Source organism: Macaca thibetana, chromosome 17 (genome assembly GCF_024542745.1).
Source record: "Macaca thibetana thibetana isolate TM-01 chromosome 17, ASM2454274v1, whole genome shotgun sequence".
NCBI lineage: Eukaryota > Metazoa > Chordata > Mammalia > Primates > Cercopithecidae > Macaca > Macaca thibetana.
The window spans coordinates 3,690,217-3,717,498 of NC_065594.1; the positions used below are offsets into that span (position 1 = coordinate 3,690,217).

The 27,282-nt window shown below is 43.0% G+C and overlaps 1 protein-coding gene across 2 annotated transcripts in view; it reads right to left on the reverse strand.

Moving 5' to 3' along the window:
- The window catches only part of MIPEP (mitochondrial intermediate peptidase), a 199,469-nt gene that overhangs the window by 53,041 nt on the left and 119,146 nt on the right, over positions 1-27,282 (reverse strand). For both annotated transcript variants that reach the window (XM_050767091.1, XM_050767090.1), the window contains exons 17-18: positions 25,828-25,949; positions 22,149-22,222 (exon numbers count right to left, since the gene is read on the reverse strand). In XM_050767091.1, the coding sequence (XP_050623048.1) occupies positions 22,149-22,222; positions 25,828-25,949 (196 nt within the window). The remainder of the gene's footprint in view (positions 1-22,148; positions 22,223-25,827; positions 25,950-27,282) is intronic.

A 27,282-nucleotide genomic window follows, 5' to 3' on the forward strand; every position in this document is an offset into this window, starting at 1 on the left:
CCCTTCTTGCCTATTGAACTCTCTGCTCCTTAAAACCACTCCACACGTGTCCGTGTCCCTGTATCTAAACCGGCACGGGACCAAAAACCCCGATGCTCCCCCACTCATCGGAGCCGTATCATTTTGGTGCGTTGGCCGGGAAAGGAAATTCATTCATCAGACTGAGTCAAGGAAACTTATTTTAAACTATTTATGGCCTTTAATAATTGAGTAAGGTGTGCTCCTATGAACAAAATATGAAGCAGGTTTATTTCTCTGCCTGGTTCCTCTAAAATTTGGAAATTGTCTTGGGACCTCAAGAGGAGAGGATCACCCAACTCACAGCAATCAAACTCCAAATGGTGCTGTCAACTGAACCACACATGGACGTGCCATTTTTCCGAGGACCCTTAGATCAACCCCGGGAGGAACCCTAGCTGCTGTTCCCCACTCGACGCCCCTTTCCAGCAGGAAATAGCCAGAAGGCGTCGTCACCCAAACCCCTAAGAGCAGTTAGTGTGGCATCTCCACAGTGCGGAATGTTGTAGGAGTTACTAATAAATTATTTTAGGCAGACAGAGGGGAAAAGGGGTCCTTAGGAAGTTTCTTTTTAAAGCTTGTCTGGAAAAGTTTCCTGTAAAGCCCCAGCTCTTAAAGGCAGGCCAGTAACCCGACATCCAAACGTCAGCCATTAGAAACTGGGTCCAGCCAAACATGGCGATTCCGGTGGCCTTCTTGCCCTTTCCCCACGTTCCTGGATACATGGCCATTCCGAAGTATCCCCACCTGTGTAGAACATCATGGTGTCCTGCATTTGCATATTAAAAAGCTAGGGTGGGAGGGCCAGCTTTTCCCTCGGGCTAGGTGAATGACGTGCCTAGTCAGATCAGTCCCCTGAGCCTTGTGCAAATCAGACGCTGCCTCCTCCAGCCGCTGTGTATACACCTAGCTGGTATCTGTGGCAGGTGGGGTTCCCTCTTTTGGCTTTGGAGCACCCCCCTCCGTCTGTCTCTGTACAGGGGAGCTTCTTCCTTCTCCCTTCCTCCTTGCCTCTTCTTGCCTATTAAACTCTCTCTGCTCCTTAAAACTAAAAAAAAATATATATATTTGAAACATTTCTATAATTACATGACTGGTCGTTTATAACTAAATGACTGGAATTCTCAGAAGGGAAAGTCATTTATTCAGAGCCAAGCTATTCAGGTAAGTATGGCCATCCTGTTCTTTGAAGTGTTCACTTCAACTCAACAAACTGCCAATATAAATACGACCTTGCTCTCTCCTTCCCAGCAGACAGGCCCAACTAGCACACGTCCTTCTCCAGTTTCCCACCTTAAACAATTCCTGTATCTCACAGAATGGCAACTGTGGCCACAAGAGAAAAATATGTACACTTGTGGGCTTTTCTAAAGAAATACAGTTAGAGCTAACTGGTTTGGTGATTTTGTGTGTAATGTGACTGGTGAAGATGAAGGTTCAAAAAGGAGGAAGTCAGGACCCGAGCCTGGAGGGATAATGAAGAACGGTTACTAGGAAGAATCCTGGGCACACTGTTATGCTAGCCCTGCTCTAATTAGATTTAAATGTTCTGCGAGTGTTAACACGAACTAAACCCTACACAGAAAATTAAAAAAAAAAAAAAAAAAAAAAGCCCAATGTTTCAGGTAGTTCCACAAGTAAGAAAAACTGGATTTAGCTTGTATATGGCCATAGTCAAAAAATTCTAAGAAAGCTTTCGTTTCGTTTTTAAAGCTGACAAAGATGTCCCCTTTGCCTTCACGTCTTAATTTTAGAAGGGTGACGATTAAAATTGTATTTTCTAAGCACCCTGGGAACCAGCTTGGAGCTGTTAGCTCCAACTAAGGTGGATGGAGTTGACAAACACATTTCACTGTGGAAATCACCTAAATTAGAGGGAGAATGAATGGATCTTGACAAAAGGACTCAGGCAATAACTTTACAACTAAAAAGAGAAAAGGGTCAATAGCAATGCAAGAAAGACAAAAGTGCATTAGGACACACATTGCAAATATGAGCTCACACAAGGAAGCAGGTAGTATATCTTCATCTGTTTGTCCTACTGAGAGAGACAGAGTATATGTGAAGAGTAGTTAAAGAGTGAGAATTTAACGTATTTCTCTCCTCATTTTACCTGAGAGACAAATGAGCTAAGAAAAGATGGCACAAGCCAGAACATTTTTCTTCTGACGGCTCTGCTCAAATGACGTGTTTCATAACCTGGAAGCACTAGGGTAATTATTCTAGGCTGACTAATTTAAATTGTAATATCAATAAGATTCCAAGACTGAGTCTTAAAACGGCAGGGTTTCCACACTATGGCTTTCCAGTCCTCCTCTTCCGAGTGACTGCAGACATACAGCTGGAAAGAAAGTGAGGAGAAAAATACCATGCAGGAGGACTTGACCTGCAGACAGCTGGCCTAGACGGGGCTCATCAGAGAGGACACCAGCCATTCCACTCCCAGAACCGTGGTGGCTGTTTACGGAGCATTCACTGTGCACCAGACACTGTCCTAAGAGCACTGATCCGGGGTCTCCTTAAAACACACCTTGAGACCCCTATCTTCACAAGTAAGAAAACAGAAGCCAAGAGAGTCACACAGCTCACAGGTTTGCTTTCACCCTGGCAGTCAGGTTCCTGAGCCCATGCTCTTAAAGCACCATGATATATTTACTGCCTCATGCCCTGACATTCTGTCAAATACATTCTAAAACGGTTTATATTTAAATATCAGCATCCTTGATGGACAGAACCTAAATACGCAGAAAATCCTGAGAGAAAGGTCTCCTTATTTCCTGGTGCCACCCATGAGCACTTGTGCCCAACTGGCACGGCGTCCGCTCTGTGGAGCACACTTTACAAGCAGCCTCGACTGTACCCAGCTAGCTGGAAGGAAAGGGCAGAGATCAGCGGCCTCGTCTCACAGGGCTGTAGTCTGGCACTGCCAACGGTGGCTTGGCCCAGCTGTGACTGGGACACCCGTGACCAGGACAGGCACTCATGTAACGACCAAGAGCCTCTTCCCATCAGGGCACACAGTGCTCGCGATGCTTGGTTGCTGCTGGAGTTCCTGTCTTGGCGTGACCCTGGGAGGAAAAAGTGCCCAAGAGGTCTGTGCTTCAGGATGCTTCCTGGGTGGCCTCCAGGTGTCTGTGGTAACCCCTTCAAACAGAAGCCTTTACATATTTAAGGGGCTCCTAACTATGCAGATTTCTACACTTTCACCAAGAAAAGGTCCGGTCAGCTCCAGGATGAGTTCATTATGTGTACAAAGCTGCAAGTCCATATTCTGTTATTTTGCAATACATAACGAACACATAATCCAACCAGACCTTCATTTAAAAATCAGCATACTCATGGCCTAACCTGCTTAATCCCTTGAATGCCCTTTTGGATGCACAACTAATATAATTATTTGAAAACATGATGGAGAGCAATTGGTTGACAGTTTGATTATACCTGGAAGCCAACCTTGCAAAGACAAAATCTCATTCTGGCTCCCTTTCCTAAGGCCCCAGGGTGAAATGGTTGGTGTATCATTTAGTTTCATAAATACAGGGGATTACCGGGCAATTAAAAGGCAGAATTATTTTAAAGCTTGGAAGAAGAAGAATAGGTACATCTTTTCTTTGAGTCTATTTCATATATTGCTTGACACCAAGCAAAGGTACCCAATAAAATGAAACTATGGCTTTTTGATCAACGGCTGAATATGATCCAAATTTAATGAAAGTCAAAGAATGAATGAACGAAGAAACTATTAATTGAATATTTATAAGAGTTCTTCCATTCATTCATCCATTCATTCTATCTGTGCCTAAATGCCTAATGTGAATTTCAGGAAGGCAAAACAAACAGCCCCAAAAAAGAAAAAACATGTTATTTATTAGGAAGATATTATATATCAAGCTTGTCTAACTCACGGCCGGTGGGCCGCATGTGGCCCAACACAAATTCATAAACTTTCTTAAAATACTATTAAATTTTTTCTTGGTGATTTTTTTTCCTTTTTTTTTTTTTTTTTTTTAGCTCATCAGCTATGGTTAGTGTAGTACATGTGTGGCCCAAGACAATTCTTCCAATGTGGCCCAGGGAAGCCAAAAGATTAGAGACCCCTTTATATATTATATATAACAATTACTGAGTTTTTTTTTTTTTTTTTTTTTTTTTTTTTGAGACAGGGTGTCACTCTGTCAGTCAGGCTGGAGTGCAGTGGTGTGATCTCGGCTCACTGAAGCCTTGAATTTCTGGGCTCAAGTGATCCTCTCACCTCTGCTTTCCTCAGCTGGGACTACAGGCATGCACCACCGCACCTAGCTAGTTTTTTTTTTTTTTTTTTTTTTGGTAGGAATGGGGTTTCGCCATGTTTCCCAGGCTGGTCTCGAACTCCTGAGATCAAGTGACCCAGCTGCCTCAGCCGCTGAAAGTGCCCCATGGGATTACAGGCGTGCGCCTCTGTGACTGGCTGAGACTTTCTTCTGAAAACTATGATCCAGTGGACCTAAAAGTGGACTGACATCACTGGTGTGTCAACTGGGAGCCTGTTAGAAATGTGAATTCTTAATCCCCCACCTGAGCCCTGCTGAATCAGAACTGGGGACGGGCCCAGTGACCTGTGTTTTAATAAGCCTTCCCAGTGACTCTGCTGCACGCTCACCTTTAAGACCCATGGCTCAGCTGGACCTGCGGAAACCTATTAAGCCTGAAAATGGATGTCGTTTCTCTTAACTGGCAACTAGAACTTGAAAAACACTGAGCAAGAAAGATGTAGACGCATATAATTTTCTACTTAACTAAAAAAGACTTTTCAGGTGAAATAGAAAACAACTGTTTCGTGTCAAACTATAATTTATTTGGCACACTGTTCAAAGTTATTGAGGGCCCAGCTAGATGGAAAAGCACCTACACTGATCCAGTGGATTTGGCATGGATCTGGCCTCCAGATCTGTAGTGGGGAGGGAGAAAGGGATGTGGTGTCAGCGTGAGCTGGGTGGAAGCTGTGGCTCTGCACTTGCTCAAGAAGTCTCCCAGATGGGAGGTGCCCTTTGCAGATTAAGGCAGTCCTTTTATTTAAAAAATTAAAAAGCAGGGTATGTCTTGATTACTAGGAGCATTCTAGAGGACAGTAATTTGTGTTGATCAATTATTAACTCCTTTATGAGAAAGCTCAGAAACACACACCTAAGAAGATTCTTTCATTCTGACATTCTCTAAGCCTGAGAAATAGAACCCAACCTCAGTCAGGCAGGAGCCCAGAGGGAGCCATGTCTCAAGGAAAACACAGGGAAGTCGGTCGAGGACCGGCCATCTGTTGATAGGTCATGATTTCTGCCAAAGTGGGTGATTTTAGCAGAAAGGTGGATAGAGTTGCTTAGGTCTGACTCCCCACAGGCATGGACCTCTCCCACCATTAGCGTTCTGAGATCAATGCCTCTGCCTGCAGGCCAGACTCCCTGCGCACGGCAGCAAGCAGGAACATGACCACTCCTGATTCCACTTCAGACTGAACGTCTGCTCATGCATTTATCAAAGGAAATGTTTACTAAGCACTTGTGTGCTAAACACTGTGTGCTAGAGACAGCAGGCACACAGATATGAGCGAGACATGAGATTTCTGTTCTGAGGAACGTCATGAGCTGGGGAGAAAGCCATGGAGATACATAACTGTTTATACAGCACGAAGTGTCAATGGGGTAGGATACTGCTTTTTTCCACCTAGCATCCATTTCCCCTCTGGTTAGGAGAACAATTTTGCTTTAGGGCAGTGGTTTAGAGGGTGATTTTGTCTCTCAGGGCATCTGGCAAGGCCTGATGACATTTTTGGCTGTCACACTGGGGGACTGAACCACCCTACCACACAGAGGACAGGCCCCATAAAAATAACTTATCTGATCCCAAAACGTCAACAGCGCAGGCAGACACCCTGCAGTGGGCCAGCGAATAAGGAAGCTCTCCCTGCCCTTGGCTCACCCAGTGAGGCTGCCCAGATGTGTTCTTCCCGGATTGAGTCTTGAGAGGAACGGAGAAAGGTCTATGGCTGGCTGGAGCGGAACCATCTCAGCACCAGCCCCATGAGGAACACGCCCGCTCCTCGGCCCAGCCCTCGCAAGCTGCTCTTCTGGAGCCCTGTTCTAACTTCTTCCTTTGATTCTGTGGCCTCAAAAAAAAAAATTGGTTTTCTGCTTTGATAAGCCAGAGTTGGTTCTATTTCTTTCAAGAAGATTTCCAGCTGATTTAAAAAAAAGATGAGTTCACCCGTTGTTAGAAACAATTTAATGATGTCTACGGAACACTGATCTTTTTGTCTGATCAAAGACCGATTCTGTAGACCCAGGATTTGTAGCTGAAGCAGCTGTTTTTTCATTTAAATGATTCTGTCTTTCCTCCGATTCGTAAAGTCTGGGTGATACACGAGCAAGCTTTAATGCCTGATTTCTACTCCCCACCTTCACTGGAAAAGCAGGGGTTGTTCCTGGACGAAGAACAGTGTCTCACTGCCGCTGAGCCCTGTCAGGGGGTGGCAGGAGGTGTGAGGGGGACAGGAAGAAGCACAGAGGGACTGCCCTCCATAGCCTGGGTCTCCCTGAAACCGGATCTTCCCCTGTGGAGTCGGGGAAGGAAGTATCATTGCTTGTGGGTTTCAAAGGTGCAAGGGAAGTTCCTGGATTTGGTGTCCAAGGCTGCCCAGGAGAGGGGAGGTCTGGGTGCTCTGTGTATGTGGAAAGGTGGATGAACTCCTAACATCAATCAGGAGTGGCCAGTGCCCTGAGGCCAAGACACCCAGGACAAATACCTCATCAGTTCTTTAAAATCAAAGCTAAAAAATCAAAATCACCATGAGATACCAGTTTACACCAGTCACAATGGTTATTAGTAAAAAGTCAAAAAAAATAACAGATGCTGATGAGGTTGTAGAGAGAAAGGAATGCTTACACAGTGTTGGCGGGAGTATAAATTAGTTCAGCCATTGTGGAAAGCAGTGCGGCAATTCCTCGAAGAGCTAAAAACAGAACTAACACCTGACCCAGCAATCCCATTACTGGTTATATACCTAAATATATAAATCATCCTACCATGAAGACACATGCACATGAATGTTCACTGCAGCACTATTCCCAATAGCAAAGACATGGAATCAGCCTAAATGCCCATCAATGACAGACTGGTTAAAGAAAATGTGGTACATATATACCATGGAATACTATGTAGCTATAAAAAAGAATGAGATCACATCCTTTGCAGAAACGTGGATGGAGTTGGAGGCCATTATCCTTAGCAAACTAACGCAAGAACAGAAAACCAAATACTGCATGTTCTTATTTGTAAGCGGGAGCTAAATAATGAGAACACATTGAGGCCTATTTGAGTGTGCAGCATGGGAGGAGGGAGAGGAAAAAAAAAAAACTATTGGGTACTAGACTTAGTACCTGGGTGATAAAATAATTTGGGTGATAGAAGCCCCCATGACACAAGCTTATCTATATAACAAACCTGCACACGTACATCAAACCTAGAAAAAAAAGTTTTTTAAAAAATAAAATAAAAGTTAAAAGCTAGTCATATTCTTACATTTCAGCCACAGCACTGGACTTAGTAGAAATTAATTAAGTTCCATTAGCCAGATTTCTATTTAAGGCCTATAAGTATCACTTAGTTAGGAAACAGTCTGGTGGACCAAAAAGAGCCTCAGTCTCCAAAACACAAAATGTCCTGAGGACCCCCTACAGGACAATAGCCCCCCTGGGCCTTGCTGGTCAGCAGAGCAGCCATTTGCATGCAGTTCCACCAGCAGCCTGGCGGGGGCACTGTGCCGGTGTGAATTTGGGGCTGAATGGAACGTTAGCTGGTTCTGCATGGTGTCTCATTATACGAAATTTCAGGCTATTTCTCTTCTGACTATACAACTGTTTTCCTTTGAAGGGGTGCCAAGAAAGAATAGAAAAAAAATACCTTTTTCATTTTCTAAATCAAACTTTAGGTGGCTCGAAAGAAGGCAATATATCCTGATGGTTAGAGCAAGGGTTTAGTAAGAGATTACCCTGGGTTAACCAACTGGTTAAGGGACCTCAGACTAGTCACTTAACCTCCGCTGGAGGCAATCTAAGTAAAAGTAAAATGCTGGAGTTTAGCATAATGTTTGAAGTTCATAAAACTGGCACAATGTCATCTACTTTGATAGATTGTTAAGAAGGATTAAATAAGATACAGAATTTAACACAGAGAAATGCTCACTCACTATCATAATCAGACCCGACGATTTATGAAAACCTGCTTCCTAGTTCAAGAGTTGAAGGATGAGGTTGCTTACTATTTTTGTACAAGTTCAATTCCAAAACATTTGATCTATGATTAAATATCATAAAACTATCATAAAACTCACAATCACAAGCCACTTATCCAGCTCATAAATCACGGCTTTTTTCTACTTTTTGCCATCTGCTTATTAGGTAACTGTTTATCTACTAAAAGAAAGAAACAAAAGATGGAATTAAAATAAATCCATTTTTCTACCTGCTGATTTCTGTGATAAAAGGGTCTTCACTGGGGTGATGGGGAAGTGCTGAAAATGGATAGTGGTGATGGCTGCACAGCATTGTAAGTGTAGGACACTGTGAATGGCTTTGAACTATACATTTAAAAACGGGTAACATGGCAAATGGTATGGCATGTAGTATATTTTACCACAATTTAAAAAAGAGATCAGAAATCTTTTTAGAACCTGTGATTCACTCAGATACACAGCTGTCTGTGCTATGCCATCCTCCATTACTAGACATAACAATAACTCGGATGTACCAAAAAGCAGATTATCTAAACAGATTTGGGAGTGAATGAAAAGGAGGTTTGAGTATTCTCAGCACCATTACTAATTCTAATAATTCATCATAATAGTTTAATGGCTATTTTTTCCACTGAAATAATTTTATGTGCCAAACTCAACCTAGACTGATTAAGAATTGTAGCTACAAAGGCTAGCCTGGCAGTTTGAAAAATCTTAAGTGAATTTTATGAGATCAGAATCCTCATTCCAGATCTGTCTCTCCCACGCCTAGGGCAATTGTATGGCTCACCATCTTTACTTTGAAGTTTTTCCCTGCTACAAGACTGTGGTTACCCACACCCTTTGCTAAAGGTAGATTCCGTCTATCTACAATCAGTTCTTGAGAAAATCAGACTATCAGCCAGGAAGTGAAATTCTTCTCTTCCTTTGAACTGAAAAGACTTAGCTGCTCCCTGTGCTGGATTGGTATCTGTTAGCATTCACATATGGGGCTCTCTCTCTCTCTCTCGAATTATTAACTCAGGTGAAGCCTCTGAACCCGTGTTACACAGAAGGTGAGCCAGCAAGTACAGCCCCACATATGTGCTCTGTTTACACATTAGTTTATTTTAATTTCATTGTCAGATTTAATAATTCCATTTACAATTACATTTCTGGGTTACAAAATATCTTGCCTTTTGAAGCTCAATGTCTTCCTTAAACAAACACACCCACACATTAAACATGCACACACCCTCTTAAAATATTAGTGCATTTACAAAAGGGAGGTCTTAGCCTTGAGAATGCAGGTGCTCCTTTCCATTTCTTTCTTCCAAAAAGCTTTCAGTGATTTCAGAGGCTACGTTGAGTAAATATATGAACAAGCCAAAGATTAGGGATTCTATTTACTTGGCTGTTATTCTGGGGTGCCTCTATTATTGAAATTGTGTCATAATCCTAGAGCTACTAAATTGTAACTCTGATTCCATGACATGCTTTCCTCATTTATTCCTGCTATGCTGTGCAAGAAAAGCAGCTTTCTGCCAATAAGCATTCTGTAAAGTTCCAAATCTTGCTTGCCGTGCATTCACGCGTTTACATTCAACAAATCTTATTTTCCTACAAAATCATTTTACTGTAGGTAAGGCAATTACATACTAGTATACATACTAGTTACTAGTTAGCATACTAGTTAGCACATGCCACTTTGCAGATTTGTCCCCATGATATCTTACTCTGATAACCCAATAATATCTTCTTTGAGCATCACTGTATTCCCAACAAGGCCACTCAGTTGCCAAAAATTATGAAAGAGCAAGGGAAAAATACAATGGAATATGCATGCACGTATTTCAAAGCAAAAACTTCCTGGTATAACCTGAGAAAGAAGTTGAAGAAATTACCAGCTCACCCAGGCAAGTCAGAGTACTAATGTCTGCTGCTACGTGATCTCAGGCAAGTAAGTTACGTATGCATCCCTGGGACTGTTTAGAGAATTAAATGAGATCACACAGCAATATACATAGTACTTGGCACATCAATACACTCAACAAATGCTTTTAGCTGTACTTAGCGTTATTGCTCTCACTATTGTAACAATAATAAACAATAAAATAACAAATGTACGCTTGGTTTGATTAAACTTTTATGACTCCCTCCTATCCATTCAATGCTGGAAATATACAAGTAGCAGAAACTAGTTTTATTGAAAGTATCTGACATAAAGGATTAGCTATCTTTAGAAAATCAATACACAGGCTATTGCAGTATTTAAATAAAATCTCTATCCTAATGTGAAATGCATGTGCATGAAAAGGAAGACAAAAATAAATCTAGTGTTGAAATTCCACTATTTTGAGTGTGTGACTTAAGATTTTAAGAACTTTGTTAAAGCTCAGCTTTATTTAAACTGCTAGAAAGGGAGCTACAAGTACAGGTTGGCCTTCCTCCTGACCCTAAAGCCTAAACAAAACATACATTTAGTACTGAATGGAAAGAGAGTAAAAAACTGTGTTACCTGACATACTCTAACTTATGGGATGGGTCACAAAAAGAACCTGATAATGCTATTCAGATATCTGAGATGTGCAAACTCTAAAATTAAGCAGGGACTATTTAATAAGAGAAAACTTTAATGTAAAGATAAACTATTAAATATAAAAGAAAATCAGGTATTGGTATAATTTCTTAATCTAATTTCATTATTAATAATGTTACATCACAGTCATAAAGACAAAGTTTCTTTTACATTTAGTTGAAAAAGACATAAATAAACACCAGAAGATGTCTTGTAAATGCTCTTTCAGGAAACAATCCAGTTAAACCAAGAGAAATCTTGTTCCTTTGTCCTCTGGGAACATTTCATAAAAGAGTTGGCTAGCAAATGTCAATTTCAATTCTTCAACTAAAATCTGCTCTAAATCTCTATAATTATTACTACTATTTAACCTTTTACTGGTACACCTTCCAAATGTAAATTCATCAGTGTATTGCCAACTTGTGAATTCCTCAGTTCTTGAAGCTTGATGCCTGAGGGTGTCAAGCAGGAAAGTTAAGAATCTAGATCCAGGCCAGGTGCAGTGGCTCACATCTGTAACACCAGCACTTTGGGAGGCTGAGGTGGGCGGATCACTTGAGGTCAGGAGTTCGAGACCAGCCTGGCCAACATGGTGAAACCCCATCACTGTGAAAAATAAAAAAATTAGCGAAGTGTGATGGTAGGCGTCTGTAGTCCCAGCTACTCAGGAGGCTGAGGCAGGAGAATCGCTTGAACCTGGGCAGTGGAGTTTGCAGTGAGCTGAGATTGTGCCACTGTGCTCCGGCCTGGACGACAGAGCGAGAATATGTCTCAAAACAAAACCAAACCAAACCTAGAACCAGAGCTTTGGAGAGAAAACATTCGTTTTCGTAATCTGTGTTTAGCCCACTCAGCACACTTTTTTTTTTTTTTTTTTTTTTTTTTGAGACAGCGTTTCACTCTTGTCACCCAGGCTGGAGTGTAACGGCATGATCTTGGCTCACTGCAACATCTGCCTCCCGGGTTCCAGTGATTCTCCTGCCTCAGCCTCCAGAGTAGCTGGGGCTATAGGTACATGCCACCACAGCCAGCAAATTTTTGTATTTTTAGTACAGATGTAGTTCTATCATGTTGGCCAGGCTGGTCTCGAACTCCTGACCTCAGGTGATCCACCCACCTAAGCCTCCCAAAGTGCTGGGATTACAGGCACCAGCCACGGCACCAGGCCAGAACACATTTTTAACCCTAAGTTAAGAACACCATCTATAGGCAAGGTGCAGTGGCTCACACCTGTAATCTCAGCACTTTGGGAGGCTGGGGCAGGTGGATCATTTGAGGTCAGGAGTTGGAGACCAGCCTGGCCAACGTGGCAAAACGCTGTCTCTGCTAAAAATACAAAAATTAGCCAGGCATGGTGGCACACGTCTGTAATCCCAGCTACTCAGGAGGCTGAGGTATGAGAATCGCTTGAACCCAGGAGGCGGAGGTTGTAGTGAGCTGAGATCGCCTCACTGCCCTCCACCCCTGGGTGACAGAGACTCCCTCTCAAAAAAAAAAAAAAAAAAAAAAAAAAAAAAAGGAACACCATCTACAAATGACCATCTTCAAAAAACATGATGTTTCCATTAAGCACTCAAAGCACTGAGAGAATGTTACCTACATTCCTTTTAGAAGGTAGTATACATTGACATCATCTAAAAATGGAATCATTAGTCTATTTTTTGGAATGAATCTACTACAAGATATTTACTTGAGGAAGAGAAACCTGTCTCAGACCTCAAAATCAACCTCTGGACATATCTCAAAATGGAAGAGGGACCCATCAAATTTACACAGGAGGTCGACGATGATGGCTTACTATCAGAGAAAACTGTCAAAACAAGCGCTAACCACCAAAAGTAACACTGACAAAACAGAAGCTGAAGAAGCAGCCAGTATTCAAGAGTCTATGGCTAAGAGGGGTCAGGTGAGGAGTGCTGTGGGGCAGCAGGGGCTCTGGAGACAAAAGAGTGTGACTAACTCCTGACTAGGCCAGAGAATGGCTCTGACACAAGAGCTTTGCTTCCATACATGGGAAGTGGAGATGACACGACCCACCAGAGCAGTGTTTGGTGGATTAAAGATGCTGCCCGTGACCTGCCTGGCACGTTTTCACTCTGTCATTGTCCCTTCGCCTTTCCCGCACGGTGAGTCTTCTTCCTGCACGCTGCTTAAACAGAGTCCTGCCTGAAATCGTTAGGCAGGAACTCCTGCTGCCCAGGGCTTAGAAAGAGGTGCTTGACTCTGGCCAGTAAGGACCTATGTGGGAATGGACAGTGGACCCCCTTTCTTCTAGTGGTGTCCCCTACTTATGCCTGCTGTCTAGCTGCTTAACAGTCAGTACTCGCCCAGTGGGCAGAACCAAGCATTGTACTAAAACAAAAAGTGTCTAAAAGAGAGTGACAGGAAGCAGGAAGGGCAGGATGGGAGTAAGAGAACAGGTGAGAGACTGAACAAGCGTGGAGACAGCACAAATGCTATATATATTTTTTCTTTTACATGATTAAAGAACTTCATGAAAATATTTAGCCTGTGAAATATCAAAAAATATTCATGTGATAAAAAAAATTCCTGAACCGGGCAAATAAAAACCTGTTCCCATTGTAATCATCACAACTTTTTGTTGTTGTTGTTGAGACGGGGTCTCGCTCTGTTGCCCACACTGGAGTGCAGTGGTGTGATCTCAGCTCACCACAACCTCCGCCTCTCGGGTTCAAGTGATTCTTCTCCCTCAGCCTCCTGACTAGCTGGGACTACAGGCGCGTGCCACCATGCCCAGCTAATTTTTGTATTTTTAGTAGAGAAGGAGTTTCACTATGTTGGCTAGTCTGGTCTCGAACTCCTAACCTTGTGATCTGCCTGCCTCAGCTTCCCAAAGTGCTGGTATTACTGGCATGAGCCACTGTGCCCGGCCTGTTTTGTTTTGAGCTGGAGTCTCGTTCTGTTACCCAGGCTGGAGTGAGTGCAGTGGTGTGATCTTGGCTCACTGCAACCTCTGACTCCCAGGTTCAAGTGATTTTCCTGCCTCAGTCTCCCAAGTAGCTGCGACTACAGGTGCATGCCATCACACCCAACTAAATCACAACTTTTCTATAGCACAGGAAATAATTACTCTTTTAAGTCTATTTTGGTATTCGTGTATTCACTCATTTAACAAGTATTTATTGAATGCCGATGGGCTGAGCCCTGTAACAGGGGCTGCAGATACGACTGTGAACATGACAGTCAGCTGCCCTCCCATCACAGAACTTAGATTTTATGGAGGGGCAGAGACCATAAACCAATAAATTAAATAATACATGTTGAAATTAGGAAGTAAATGTTAATATGTGCTATGAAGCAAAAACAAAGCAGAGTAACGGGGTAGAGAGTGTCTGACTACAGGGGAAACAAAAAGACTCTATTCATAAATGTTTGAACAACCCGTCAGAATTCATCACAATGATTGACCCAACAGCAAAGTTTTACTTGGCGTGCTAGTAGTTTTAAATCATCTTATCTTTTAATATTTAATACATCTGTGTGAGGGGGTTTCCTCCTAAGTCCCTCACAAATGTAAAAACACCCTGGGGTGGGCACTTATCCCAAGCCAAGACTGGTGCTTTGAGCACGTTCTGGCATTTATTGATGCTGAGCCTCCACATACCTGGGGGCACAGATGCTGCTGGCTCAGTCAGGCAGAACCTGTCATGCATTAAGGCTTATCTTTCCCTTGAAATCCCTTGATTAAAAAAATAAAAAGCAAAGACACCTTCTACAAAATAAATTTAGGAATAACCATCCAGAGGTAGTGTGCATTTACTGTTCTCCTACAGTGCTGGGCATGCCAGCCTTGCCACACAATGCCAATATCTAGAGAATTAATCAGATTGCATAAATGCTAACTGCATGCTTTCAAGCTGGAAGTATTAACTACTACGAATTTTCAGTGCTATACGACAACGTAGAATGCCTTTTCTGTTTCAGTATCTGTGTATACCTTTTGACAATAGGGAAATTAATCAAGCTATTGTTGAACAATGACTGTTTATTTAGCTTTCTTATTTTAAATGTCAGCTGTACTTCTGCTGACAGACAGGACTTAGCGCTCCTTGATTGTCGTATTGTATTGTGCAAACACTACCAATGGCAAAGCCTTGCACTAAGCACATTTTGCCTACTAGGTTAGTAATCAGGTTATTAAAAAAAAGGCATCGACGCTTATTACTTAAGCTGCTGTGTCAACAAGACATCATACTTTCAAGTGGACTAAATATTTTGGGTCAATTTGAATAAACGTGTCATCCTGTCAATCAGAGCTGTCTAAAACTGAAGTGAGTTTCCTTGTGAAAAAGGGAGTTTCCCATCATCAGAACTCTACGGGCAAAGGGCTTCCTCCAGCCCATCCTGTACAGAGTCCTTTGCAGTCACTCGGAAACGGAATCCCACGGGCTTGGGAGTTGCCTGAGCTGAATTCTCCCAGTGGCTGAATTGCGTAACGGCTTCTTGATTTCTGTCCCCCATGGCGGTCATAATCATGCAACCATCTCTGTAACAACTGAAGCAAGGGGCTTGGGGGTCATCCTTGATATCACACTCACTCGCCTCCATGCCAAGAGAAATCTGATCTTGTCACTACCTGCCTTCAAAATACTGTCAATGGTTTCTCATGTCCTCAGAATAAACACCAACTCTCTTTCACAGCATCCACAATGCCCTGCCCGACCTGACGCCCACTTACCTTCCAGCCTCATTTTGTGCCCAATACTCCCCCTCCAGTCTCACCTCTGTGCCCCTCCCTCCCCCAAGTGGCACTGAAAAGGCTGCTGGGAAGCAGGGAAACAGGGTGGAGTCAAGGTGTGGACCAAACCATGGGCAGCCGTGGCATTACTAAAAACCTTCCCACGGAGGTTGTTTTTAATTAAATTAAAAATTTTAGGATAGTTTTATATTTACTGAAAAATTGTGACGGAGTCAAGAGAGTTCCTCCACACTCCACACTCAGCCAGCTTCCCCCATCATTACTCCACACTCCACACTCAGCCAGCTTCCCCCATCATTACTATCTTTCATGGTGCGGCACATCTGTCACAACTCACGAACCAGTATTGACAGAATATTGTTAGCTCCAGGTACACTTTAGTCAGATTGCCCTGGCACGATCAACACCAGCTGTTCCAGGACCCGCCAGGGGACCACACTACATGCAGCTGCCATGTCTCCTTAGGCTCCTCTAGGCTGTGTCAGCTTCTCAGACTTCATTTTCAACGACCTTGACAGTTTTGAGGAGTACTGCTTAGGTCGTTTGCAGAATGTCCTGAATTTGGTATGTCTGACGTTTTTTTCATTATGAGACTGGGGTTATGGGTTTCTGGGAGGAAAACCTCTCATCATATTATATCGAGGACGCACACTGTCCACGTGACGCATCACTGATGCTGACCCTGATCACCTGACTGAGGTTGTATCTGTCATTTCCCCGCCGTCTCCAGAGCACTCTGGAGGAAGTCACTCTGCACTGCCCACATAACAAGTGCGGAGTTACCTTCCACTTCCCTGAGGTGGGGAGTATGTACATAAATTATTTGGAACTCTTCTCCATGGGAGATTATTCTAGTCATGTTATCATTTACATCAGTACGGACTCATGGATATGTATTTAATACTTTGTATCACACCCCGAGACTGTGTGATCTATTTGATTGTTGGAGTGGGCCCAGGTTGGGGCACTGGGAGCTCTTTCAGTGGGCTCCTGCTGCTATGACACACGCACTCATCACTGTGTGTGTTTCTGGGCACGTCCTTCCTTTCTGGCACCATAAGATACTTTGTGCTCATCTTCTATCTTCCTTGTTCCAGCCCTGGAATCAGCCATTTCTCCAAGGAGCCTTGGTTCCTCTTACTGGAGAATGGTGTAAACCCAATTTCTGGGTGCTCATGTGCTCCGTGCTCCTGGAACTGAGAACGGTTTTTAAAGAAACTAGGAGATAGATACCTTTATTGTTTGTATTAATCTTCTCGGAGTGTGGAAGTGATTCTTTGGAGTATAAACCATAATTCTCTGGTTTGTTTCTTGAACAAAAAATATTTAATAAGCCAGAAGAGATGATATAGGATAATATGGCAAAAGCGAGTGTGTTTGGCAGACTATACATAAAGCTCTACAGAAATGTATTATGATTTTAATCAGCTTAAGGTAAGGCCCTGTGGGCTTCTAGACTTTGGTTTGGTGAGTCAGTCTGATGCGAAAAAACAAACAAAATAGAGTTTCAGTTGTTGAGAATTGACTCATTTAGCTACTACTATTTCTTTCCATCTGATCTGATGTTTGGTCCATTTGGAAAACTCCATCAAGTTACTATTTAGTACATTATTTAGTTCTCTACTTGCATACTGCTTTTGGCCAGAGGGATTCTGATTAGAAAGGAGCATAGAAATAAAGTTGTTTAATATTTACAAATAACCTTCTGGAATGCTAAAATCTTGGACTTTATCCCTTCCCTTCCTCCTCCCCTCAGATTCTCTCTGGAAGAGTTGAAGAAAGAGAGCACAAGGAATTCTATAACCAGAGGCAGAACCCAAAACTAACTGGGCCATGTCCTGCTTACGTGGCTGTGGGGAGAATCTTTCCGTCGGGACCACCGTGGCTAAAAATGGTTATAGACTAAATTGACGGCTTTGCCATGAAAGTCGAAAGGAGCTCGCAGGAAGAGGAAGATTTGACTGTTGACCAGTGGATGTCAGGCAGGCCTCCCCAGTGTCAATGGGAATAGATAGGTTGTGACATTAAAAAAAAAAAAAGACTTGGAGATCATGAAGAGAACCATCAGGGCCCAAGACCCACACTGCTTACATCTCTTGCCTTCTAAAGGCCAGGTCACTTTCATGTCAGAACTTAAGGATCAACAGAGAAAACTGTGGGCAAGGCAGCACAGAGGGTATGAACCCTAAGTTTCGTTATTTATAAAAAGAGGGACAATATGACCTGTGTTATAGGGGATTAAACTTATCAGAGGATAAGTAAAATCTGAACCTAAAAACTCAGTAAGAGGCATTTACCTAAAAATTTTACATAACATAAAACACAAAAAGACCAAATAGTTTACAGAGGGCAACATGAAAACTTGCCTGAGTACCACAATTGCCATTCACAGACTGCTGAACTTATACAGCTTCCATTCCTAATATCTGTCTAATTCTACCTGTCTATTTGCTGTAGTAAGAAACAATTCTGCTTCCTAGTGGGGCAAAGTATTACTTCCTTGCTACTCACAAACCTCAGCATATCTGTCTTTCTAGAAAACTGCATTTTCTGAAGTGACTGTAATGGAAACTGAACCTTAGATCACGCTCACCATAGCACACTTAACAAATACTCTGGTATATATTTTATAAAACGGTAAAATGAATGGAAATGCCATATCATTATGGTTTGTTTTAAGCAAAAACCTTAAGTTATCTTATTACTCAGAAATGTGATTTAACATAAGCCAAAAACCATTGTGGGGGTATGAGATAAACAGCAGAAAACCTTAATATTGACAATGAGAGTTAAACCTCACCCCAGATATCTCAGCAATTAAGAAAGTTGGTTTCAGTCAGGTATTGCCACATGTGTTTAGTGGAGGATTAAGTGACTGAATGTCATGCCTATAATATATATCTTTATGTAAGCTATGAATGTGTTTAAAAATAGACAAGGCCATGCTGTCAATCTGCGACATTACTGCCACATGTCTGCACACACACCCCACCCCCTTCAGAGATTAAAAAAAGGAGAAGCAGGTTAAAAAGAAGTGTTTTGGGCTAGGCAAGGTGGCTCACGCCTGTAATCCCAGCACTTTGGGAGGCCGAGGAGGGCAGATCACCTGAGGTCAGGAGTTTGAGACCAGCCTGGCCAACATGGCAAAATCCCATCTCTACTAAAAATACAAAACTTAGCTGGGCATGGTGGCACATGCCTGTGGTCCCAGCTACTCAGTAGGCTGAGGCAGGAGAATCGCATAAACCCAGGAGGTGGAGGTTGCAGTGAGAGGAGATCGTGCTACTGCACTCCAGCCTGGGAAGTAGAGACTCCACCTCAAAAAAATAAATAAAATAAATAAAAAATAAAAAAGAAGTGCTTTGAAGTCAAATCACATTTTACCTCCAACAAGGAAATGAAGTGACTTTCCGAAGTAATTTACAGACAGTAAGTAGCAGAGTCACTGGCTGCAAATCCAATTCTGTTTCACCATGTGATTGCTTGCTTTCTCTGGGGAAGACAGTACTGTTTTAACCACTATTATGTTGCCGCCTTCAAATGGTATTTGGTGTGTTAGGCTTTTTAAGAAAAGCCCCTGCTGCTGCAACTTGTCTTTTTTCCTGTGAGGCTCACTCTGTGTGAAGTTAGGTGATGGGAGACTGCTGAATAAATACCTTGCAGCCAAGAGTTAGGGAGCATAGACACGCGGCTGCCGAGCAGTGGCCTTTAACTGATGAATGTAAAGCAAACATCAGGGGAAAAAGAAAGTAGAGGAATCCTGTGTGCTCAGGGACTTCCCTGAACGGGGTGTTGGCCTCTAGTTGGTGAGGACTTGAAATGGCCGAGGGACTCAGAGCTCTGAGCAGAGCCCTGTTCCCAAAGGATGACTCATTCTGAAAAAGATAAATAACCTAAAAGTTTGCCTATGTAGAACTTATTATGCAAAGATCAAAAGCATTCCCTATTTGACTTCTCTGAATGTGTATCATTCAAACAGCACAAGTGTGAATACAAAGGTATTCTGACCCTAAGAAACACAGTCTTATAACTAAGAAGGTAAAAACAGTTGTGATTTAATTAGGGAGGTACATAATTTGAAGGCAGGTATTCTATTTCTTTGCATTTTGCTATGTAATATAATTCTTTACATTTATCCAGGAAGCAGTTAAACAAAAATATACAAGGTACCTATAAAAAGTTACGTTTTCATAGAAGAATACTGCCAACGAGATCCTGTATGCTTTTACATTACAAATCTCAGTCATTTCACCCATCACTCCTGGTGATACCCCAGTGTTAAGACTGTGAGCCAACACCTATGCCCTGATGTTTTGGGGCACAGGCTGACTGCCTTCAAGAAAATGAGAAGCCACTAAGGGTTAAGACCCTAACAAATCCAGCCCTATGAAGTGACAACTGGCATAACCCTCTTTGCATGTCCCCCATTCACCTCTGACATGAAACAAATCATGTGAATTAATGAGATCTGACAGAACAGCATTAAGAAAAATATGAAAATGTAAAAGAATTGTTCTATTGTTTGTGTTAACTAAAATCTGAATAGTTCATCATCTCTGGTTTGAATGGTGGACTTCTTTTTCTCCCCTGTGAATTTTAGTGCAGAAAATGTTAAGTTTCTTAACACAAAATTGTTTTGGACAAAGACAGAATTTTTAGAGAGTTAGCTGCAACATTCTGGGAAGCTGACTAGAAAAGCACACCAGCCGAAAGATAAACACTGAAAAAGATTTGCATTTTTTTTCTTTTGATGGCATCTCCTATCAGCAAATGTTGAGGTGCAGACAGCATGGCCTGGGAAAGGATGAGCCACGCCCGACTGCCAGGAACACATACCTCACAGAAACTCACTACTTGAGAAGGCTGCTTTTCCGCCTTAGCTCCTGCTGGGCTGGCGCTACCAAGCACCAGCCAAAAGTACACAGTGTACCCAATCCGTAGCTTATTACCATGTTCCTGTTGTTTCACTTTTGCCTGGGTCTGGGGACAGACCCTGAACTAGATGTCCTGTCCGACAGTACAGGCAGCTGAAGAGCTTGGTCTGCTGCCTGAGGTCCCGGTTCAATCCCTGGCACTTCCACACACTGCCTTGTGACATAAGCAGAGGGCCTGACCTGTTTATTGTCTATAAAATGGGGATCGTAACTCCTGTCTCACAGGGTTACTAAGAAGAGTCAGTCAACAGATACATGGAAATCCCTAACACCGTCCCCAGAGGTGGCAAAATTCAATAAGGGCCAATAAGGACTAGCTGCAAATGACGGCTGCGTCAGCATGCACACTTGTTCACTCTTCACAAAGCTGAGGGAAGGAACACAATCTCCAGAAATGCAGGATGCTTGTCAGGCATCTTTCACTACTTCACCTCTGGCACACAGAGTCATGTCCCGCACATAATTAGCGCTTCACAAATGTTTGCTGAATACATGAATGGCTGAAGGCAAGAATCTGGAATTCTACTAAAAAGGACTATAGGCATTAGATTCAACAGTCTTAGGCAAGGAGACATTTAAGTCACACTGCTACCCAGACCCACTCAATTACTACAATGACAACAACACTTCTCCAATATTGAAAGTTATTTCCTATATGCACTTTTTCAGATAGCCAGAAAACTTTTCAGAGAGTCAAGCTCAGCTGCAAATATAACCATCAATATACTGCAATTATCTAGTAACATTCATATCTTCCTATATTTGTAAGAATGTTTCAATGTTCTTATATTTATATATGAAAAATCAGGATGATCACTTCCATTTACAATTAAATTTTCAGTAAAAATACTCAAAAAAAATTACTGAGAAAATTACATAGAAAAAAAGAATTGTGGTACCTTAAAGAGAATATTTAATTAAGTTATAATTTTTCAAAAGGTAAAAAAAAAAAAAAAAAAAAAAGCTAACCTGATGCCTTGGAATTTCTTAGCTAAACTTTCAGAAAAAGAAATAAAGGAATAAAAAATAAATGAGTTCTTCAGGCTAAAAAAAATATGCTGTGACCTATTAAAATCTAAAGGAAAATTTTCTAAGAGTTTATGACAAATAAAAAATTTTTCTGTTAGAGTCTAAGTAACATTTTGAAAGCTAAAACCTGAATTTTTATCCTGGTACTTGAATAAATCATGGTAACTAAAAATTAATTTACTTAGGATACAGTGAGACAGATGCTTAGAACACAATGCACAGCTAAGATATTTCTTTTCCTTTTCTTTTTTTTTGAGACGGAGTTCTGCTCTTGTTGCCCAGGCTGGAGTGCAATGGCACGATCTCGGCTCACTGCAACCTCTGCCTCCTGGGTTCAAGTGATTCTCCTGTCTCAGCCTCCGGAGTAGCTGGGATTACAGGCGTCTGTCACCACACCCAGCTATTTTTTGTATTTTTGGCAGAGACAGGGTTTCACCATGTTGGCCAGGCTGGTCTCAAACTCCTGACCTCAGGTGATCCACCCTTCTTGGGGCCTCCCAAAGTGCTGGGATTACAGGCATGAACCACCACACCTGGCCTAAAACATTTTCTTTAAATGAAAAAAACATATGGAGAAAACATAAAACAGCTTTCACTATAGATGGTGCCATTTTGGTTTTGTTTTACCTTCAACCATGAGCATGGGCTCCCTGCCTCCACCGTGGGCCAGCATCTCCTTGCGATAGCGCTCCCCAGCGGCCCTGGGGAAGAGAGGAACTGTTAAGACACCTGCTTGCGCAGCCTCCATTCACACTGGTTTTGACTCACAAGACAAGTCCTGACTCACACTGACATCATATTCATAAAAGCTGCCACCATGTGACAATTCGGCCATTATTTTCTTGCTTCTAAAAATCAAATTCTGGCTTTTAAATTGTTCTAAAATAAATCAGGTGTGATATATTCCCTGTAAGAGGACAACTATACTTTTGGCTCTCTGCTTTGTTAACAAGAGACCTCACTTTATAAAAATAATTACTTTATGTATTAATCAATAGCTGTCCCCAGCCTTTTTGGCACCAGGGACTGGTTTTGTGAAAGACAGTTTTTCCACAGACCAGGGTTGATGGGGGAGGGATGGTTTCAGGATGATTTAAGAACATTCCATTTATGGTGTACTTTATTACCACATTATACATTGGAATATATAGTGGAATAAGTATACAGCTCACCATAATGTAGAATCAGTGGGAGCCCTGAGCTTGTTTTTCTACAACTAGATGGTACCATCCAGGGTTGATGGGAGACAGTGACAGATCATCAGGCCTTAGATTCTCATAGGGAGTGCCCATCCCAGATCCTTGTGAGGGAATCATAAGGATCACATGTGCAGTTCACAGTAGGGTTCCTGCGCCTATGAGAATCTAACGCTGCCACTGCTCCAACAGGAGATGGCGCTCAGGCGGCAGAGTGATGGGGAACGGCTGCAAATACAGATGATGCTTCACTCGCTCACCCACCCACCACACCTCCTGCTGTGTGGCCCAGTTCCCAGGGCCAGTCTGTGGCCTGGGGATTGGGGACTCCTGTTATAGAATAAGTAAAATATTATATTTTATTCTCTATAAAAATAGTTTTAGGATTATTTTAAATGAGGCTTGAAATTATACCATTAAGAAATAATTTGTGATGGCACCTAATAAAGAAGAGAAAAAGAACATTCTAAAATAAGAGTGAAGGAAGAGAAGCCGGCAGGAAAAGGTTAATTACACCAGAAGACCTTGATTGAGGATAACAATTAACAGACCAGCAAGCTCCACTGGAGTGTGCTGGTGGTGAAGGCACAGTGGGGGCTGCCCTGTTCCCGTCTTCTGGTACTCTGTGTCACCTGGATATGCCCACCTGACAGCCTTCCACAAGCAACACTGTTTATGACAACATGTGAAGGTAGGTTTGGAATAATTTTTGTAGACATAAATCCTCCAAACTAATGGGACCTGGAAACAAGTTATTTAGTACTACTCTTTTGTATTTTATGAAAAATGCAATTTCTTTAACATACATGATGACACACTATGATGAGGCAAGTGAAATAAATTTTGATATTGTTTCCATTTGAGAAGCTCTGGAGCCTCTTTACCTCCGGGTCATTTTGTGAACATGATCTTTAATCAGACTTTTTGATAGCATTACAGTATCAAAAACATGCTGACATCAAACACTAGCCCTGGGCACATCCTGAAGTGAGTGCTAAACAAAGTAGGAAGCCTGGACTGAGGTGGAGCCTCCCCTCAGGGCAGGGGTGGCTGAGGGGCCCTGCCTGACTCCTGGCCTGGGGTGCTCCGAGGCCCTTCTCAGCCATGGGATATAGTGCACTGACCCTAAATCCAATCCCTCCCCACAGACCTCCAGCTCCTGGCTTGCCTCAGCTCTGCAATGCCTGGCTTGCTGATGTAGGCTCCAGCCTGGTTATTTTTCAGGAGTGAGATCAAAAAGAAGACTTTGATAGAGATTAGAAATTTTCTAGTCCAGTGAGCATTTTTACTAGCTTACTTTAATATGCCCATAAAAGTATGGCAACTCCATGTCTAGGCAAGAATGTACACATAAACAAGACATAAATATTTAGAAACGTATATATTTTATAGTATGTGCTTTTCTAGTAAAGTGTACTTCAAACAAGATGATATTTTGCCTATTTTACAGAAATCTACAGTAAAACGTTATAATCCCTGAAACTGATTTACTGATGTCAAGTTTGGCTAAAGATCCTTTAAAAATAAAATCTGAAAAGCAGACCAAATGTCTACAGTCTGCAAAGGGCAGAAGACAAAATACATGTGAGTACCAAGCTGCAAAATATTTAAAAATTCTATGACATCACATTCAGGCTCAAATAATTTGAAACGAATGTGATTATTAACTGCTGAGAAAAATCCAAGTCTATGTCAAATTGTATGAAAGACAGACGGTGAGGCAGAGGTGGGAGGGAGAAGAAACCAGGAATGAGAAGACCTAGATTACAGTCTTAGTCCAGTTTTTAATGGTGAAGTCTGAACAAACTGTTTTCTCTGAGCCTCAGTTTTCTCTTATAGAAACTGCTGGTTTCTGCCAAGACTGCTGTGAATACTACGGGAAAACTCTAGGACACTCTAAAAACCAAGATAAAGCTGTAAAAATAACACTCATCAGCCAAAGCTCCCTGAAAAGAATTTGGAGATGTAGTTATTTGTGTGGTGAGAAGATAAATGCTGTAAACAACTCTGACACCAGATTATAATTACTGGTTTTCTTTCAAAGAAAGCGCCTTCTAAGGAATCACAGGACCCAAACTTGACAACCTCTTGGTTCCTATTGTTATAGGAAGTCCTGTTAGGAGGATCAGGAGGCCAAATCAGGGAGCAAAGAGGAGATCTCCTACATCTCTCCAGCCAGCATGGGATCCCCCGCATCTCCCCAGACGGCAGGGGATCCCTCGCACCCTTCACCCAGCACAGGACCCCACACACCTCTCCAGACAGCACGGGATCCCCTATACCCCTCCAGAGAGCACGGGATCCCCCACATCCCCCCAGACAGCATGGGATCCCTCACACCCTCCCCAGACAGCGCGGGATCCCCCACATCCCCCCAGACAGCACGATATCCCCCACACCCCCCAGACAGCACGGTATCCCCCACATCCCCCCAGACAGCACGGTATCCCCCACATCCCCCCAGACAGCGCGGGATCCCCCACATCCCCCCAGACAGCACGGGATCCCCCACACCCCCCAGACAGCACGGGATCCCCTGAATCCCCCAGCCACAGCACAGAATCCCTCGCACCCTCCAGGAAGCAAGGCATCTCCTGTACCTCTCCACCCGATGCAAGTGTAACCACTACCTGGCCTTTAGGAAGAGACTGGGAAAGCAGGACTACTGATCCTAGGCACCCCTACTTCCTCCCTACATGCCCCTAGCCTCTCCAGTGCCTTGTTCTCCCTCCATTCTGTGGAAAGGGGTGGGCGTCCTGTATCACGTGGTGAGGTCAGAAAAGCCAAGAAACCCCACAGGAGCGGCATGGGCTGCTCCACATAGCACAGGAGCCCTCACACAAGGGTTCCCTCAGGCACCACAGGGCCACCTCCACACAGTGGCTGCAGGGCAGGGGGATGTCCAGGGTCACCATCAGCTGCAGGAAGCAGGAGCAAGCTTGGGTGAGAAGGGCCAAGCGGGATGAGGCTGTTTGCGGAGCCTGCCACTTCCTGCCGGGCTTGGCTGTGTTCTGTGGGCTGCGGCTCTCCGAGCCCAGCTTCAGATGTAATGGAGTGGGGAATGACTGTGGTCCGAGGCGGGCACATTTTAGAACTTACCCCCTTCTTACCTGTTGAAAGGATCCTGCAGAAAGCACTCCTTCCACACCATGGAGGCGACCGCTCTGGACATGAGGTAAGAGTAGTATTTAGCGCCATAGCCCACGAGGTGGCTGAATCGCAGCTGCCAGGCCTGCCAAGAACAGAGACACAGCATGGGACACAAGTCAGTTTCCACTTGGAGAGTATCACATGTGAGAACACAGTGGAGACACAGAGAGACCCGTCAATGTTTTCATCTGCATTTTACCCTAGAAGGCTATGTCACCTATGGTGTCACTATTTTCACATTTTATATACTGTTATGGGCTGAAGTGTGTCTCCTCAAAATTCACATGTTGAAACCCAAAGCCATACCTCAGAATGTGACTCATTAGGAGGCAGGGCCTCCAAAGAAGTGATTAAGTAAAAGTGAAGCTCTTAGACTGGGCCCTCGCCCAATCTCACTGGTGTCTTGGAAGAGGAGGAAAGCTGATGGCAGGGTGTGGGCACCGAGGAAAGGTTGTCTCCAGGCCAATGGGGCCTTGGGAGAAGCCAGACCTGCTGACACCTTGGTCTGGACCTCCAGCCTCCAGAACAGTGGGAAGTAAATTTCTACTGTTTAAGCCACATAGGCTCTGGTATTTTGTGAAGGCAGCCCTAGCACACTAAGACATACACAAAGAAAATTTTGTATCACATAAATATAATCATAGATACGTGTATATGTTTTGCTCCAAATATACGGTTAATCTTCTTCATTAAGTGAGTTTAATTACACTGATTATAATACATTGTATTTCACATGACTATCTAGAAAAATAGTAAAGTCAGGAGTTTACTTATTTTTAATAATTTAGGTAGTTCAGAGAGTTGTACTCTGCAATGATTCTCTGTTGCATGAACTGCTTTTCATGAACTCGTTTTTGTAACATAAAAACCTTCCATGTTTTTACCATAATTACATTTTACGACGAAACAAAAAGTCACAGAGGAGAAGAAAAATGGGACAGAATTTAAAAATCGTAACTAGATAAAGAGGGGTAGTCTGGAAATGCATTCTTTTTTGTTTTTAGAAGAGACAAACGCTAAGAACCAAAGATAACCACCAGCAACTTGCCTCCCAGTGAACAAACTGTCTGTGGTCCCTCCTCTGAGCTCCTTCCACTTATTTTCTAATCATAAGACAGGAGAAGCAGACACCTAATTGTTTTCTACAAGTTCATCGCTCTGGGATTCAGTTCTGTGACAGAAACGTAGAGAAGACAGCCTAGAGACGGTGGCAGGAGTGCCAGTGGTGGAGCCGGGTGGACGTGCACATCTGTTCTGACCTGCTCGGAATGCCTGGTCATCAACACTGGAGGAGGGGATTTGGGGTCTGGCACACACAGACAGAGCATCCATTCTACCTAAGGACAATGATGTAGTTATGATAGGAAAGGCCACATGGATTTTCATGGAAGGACACTGTTCCACTGGAAACTTCT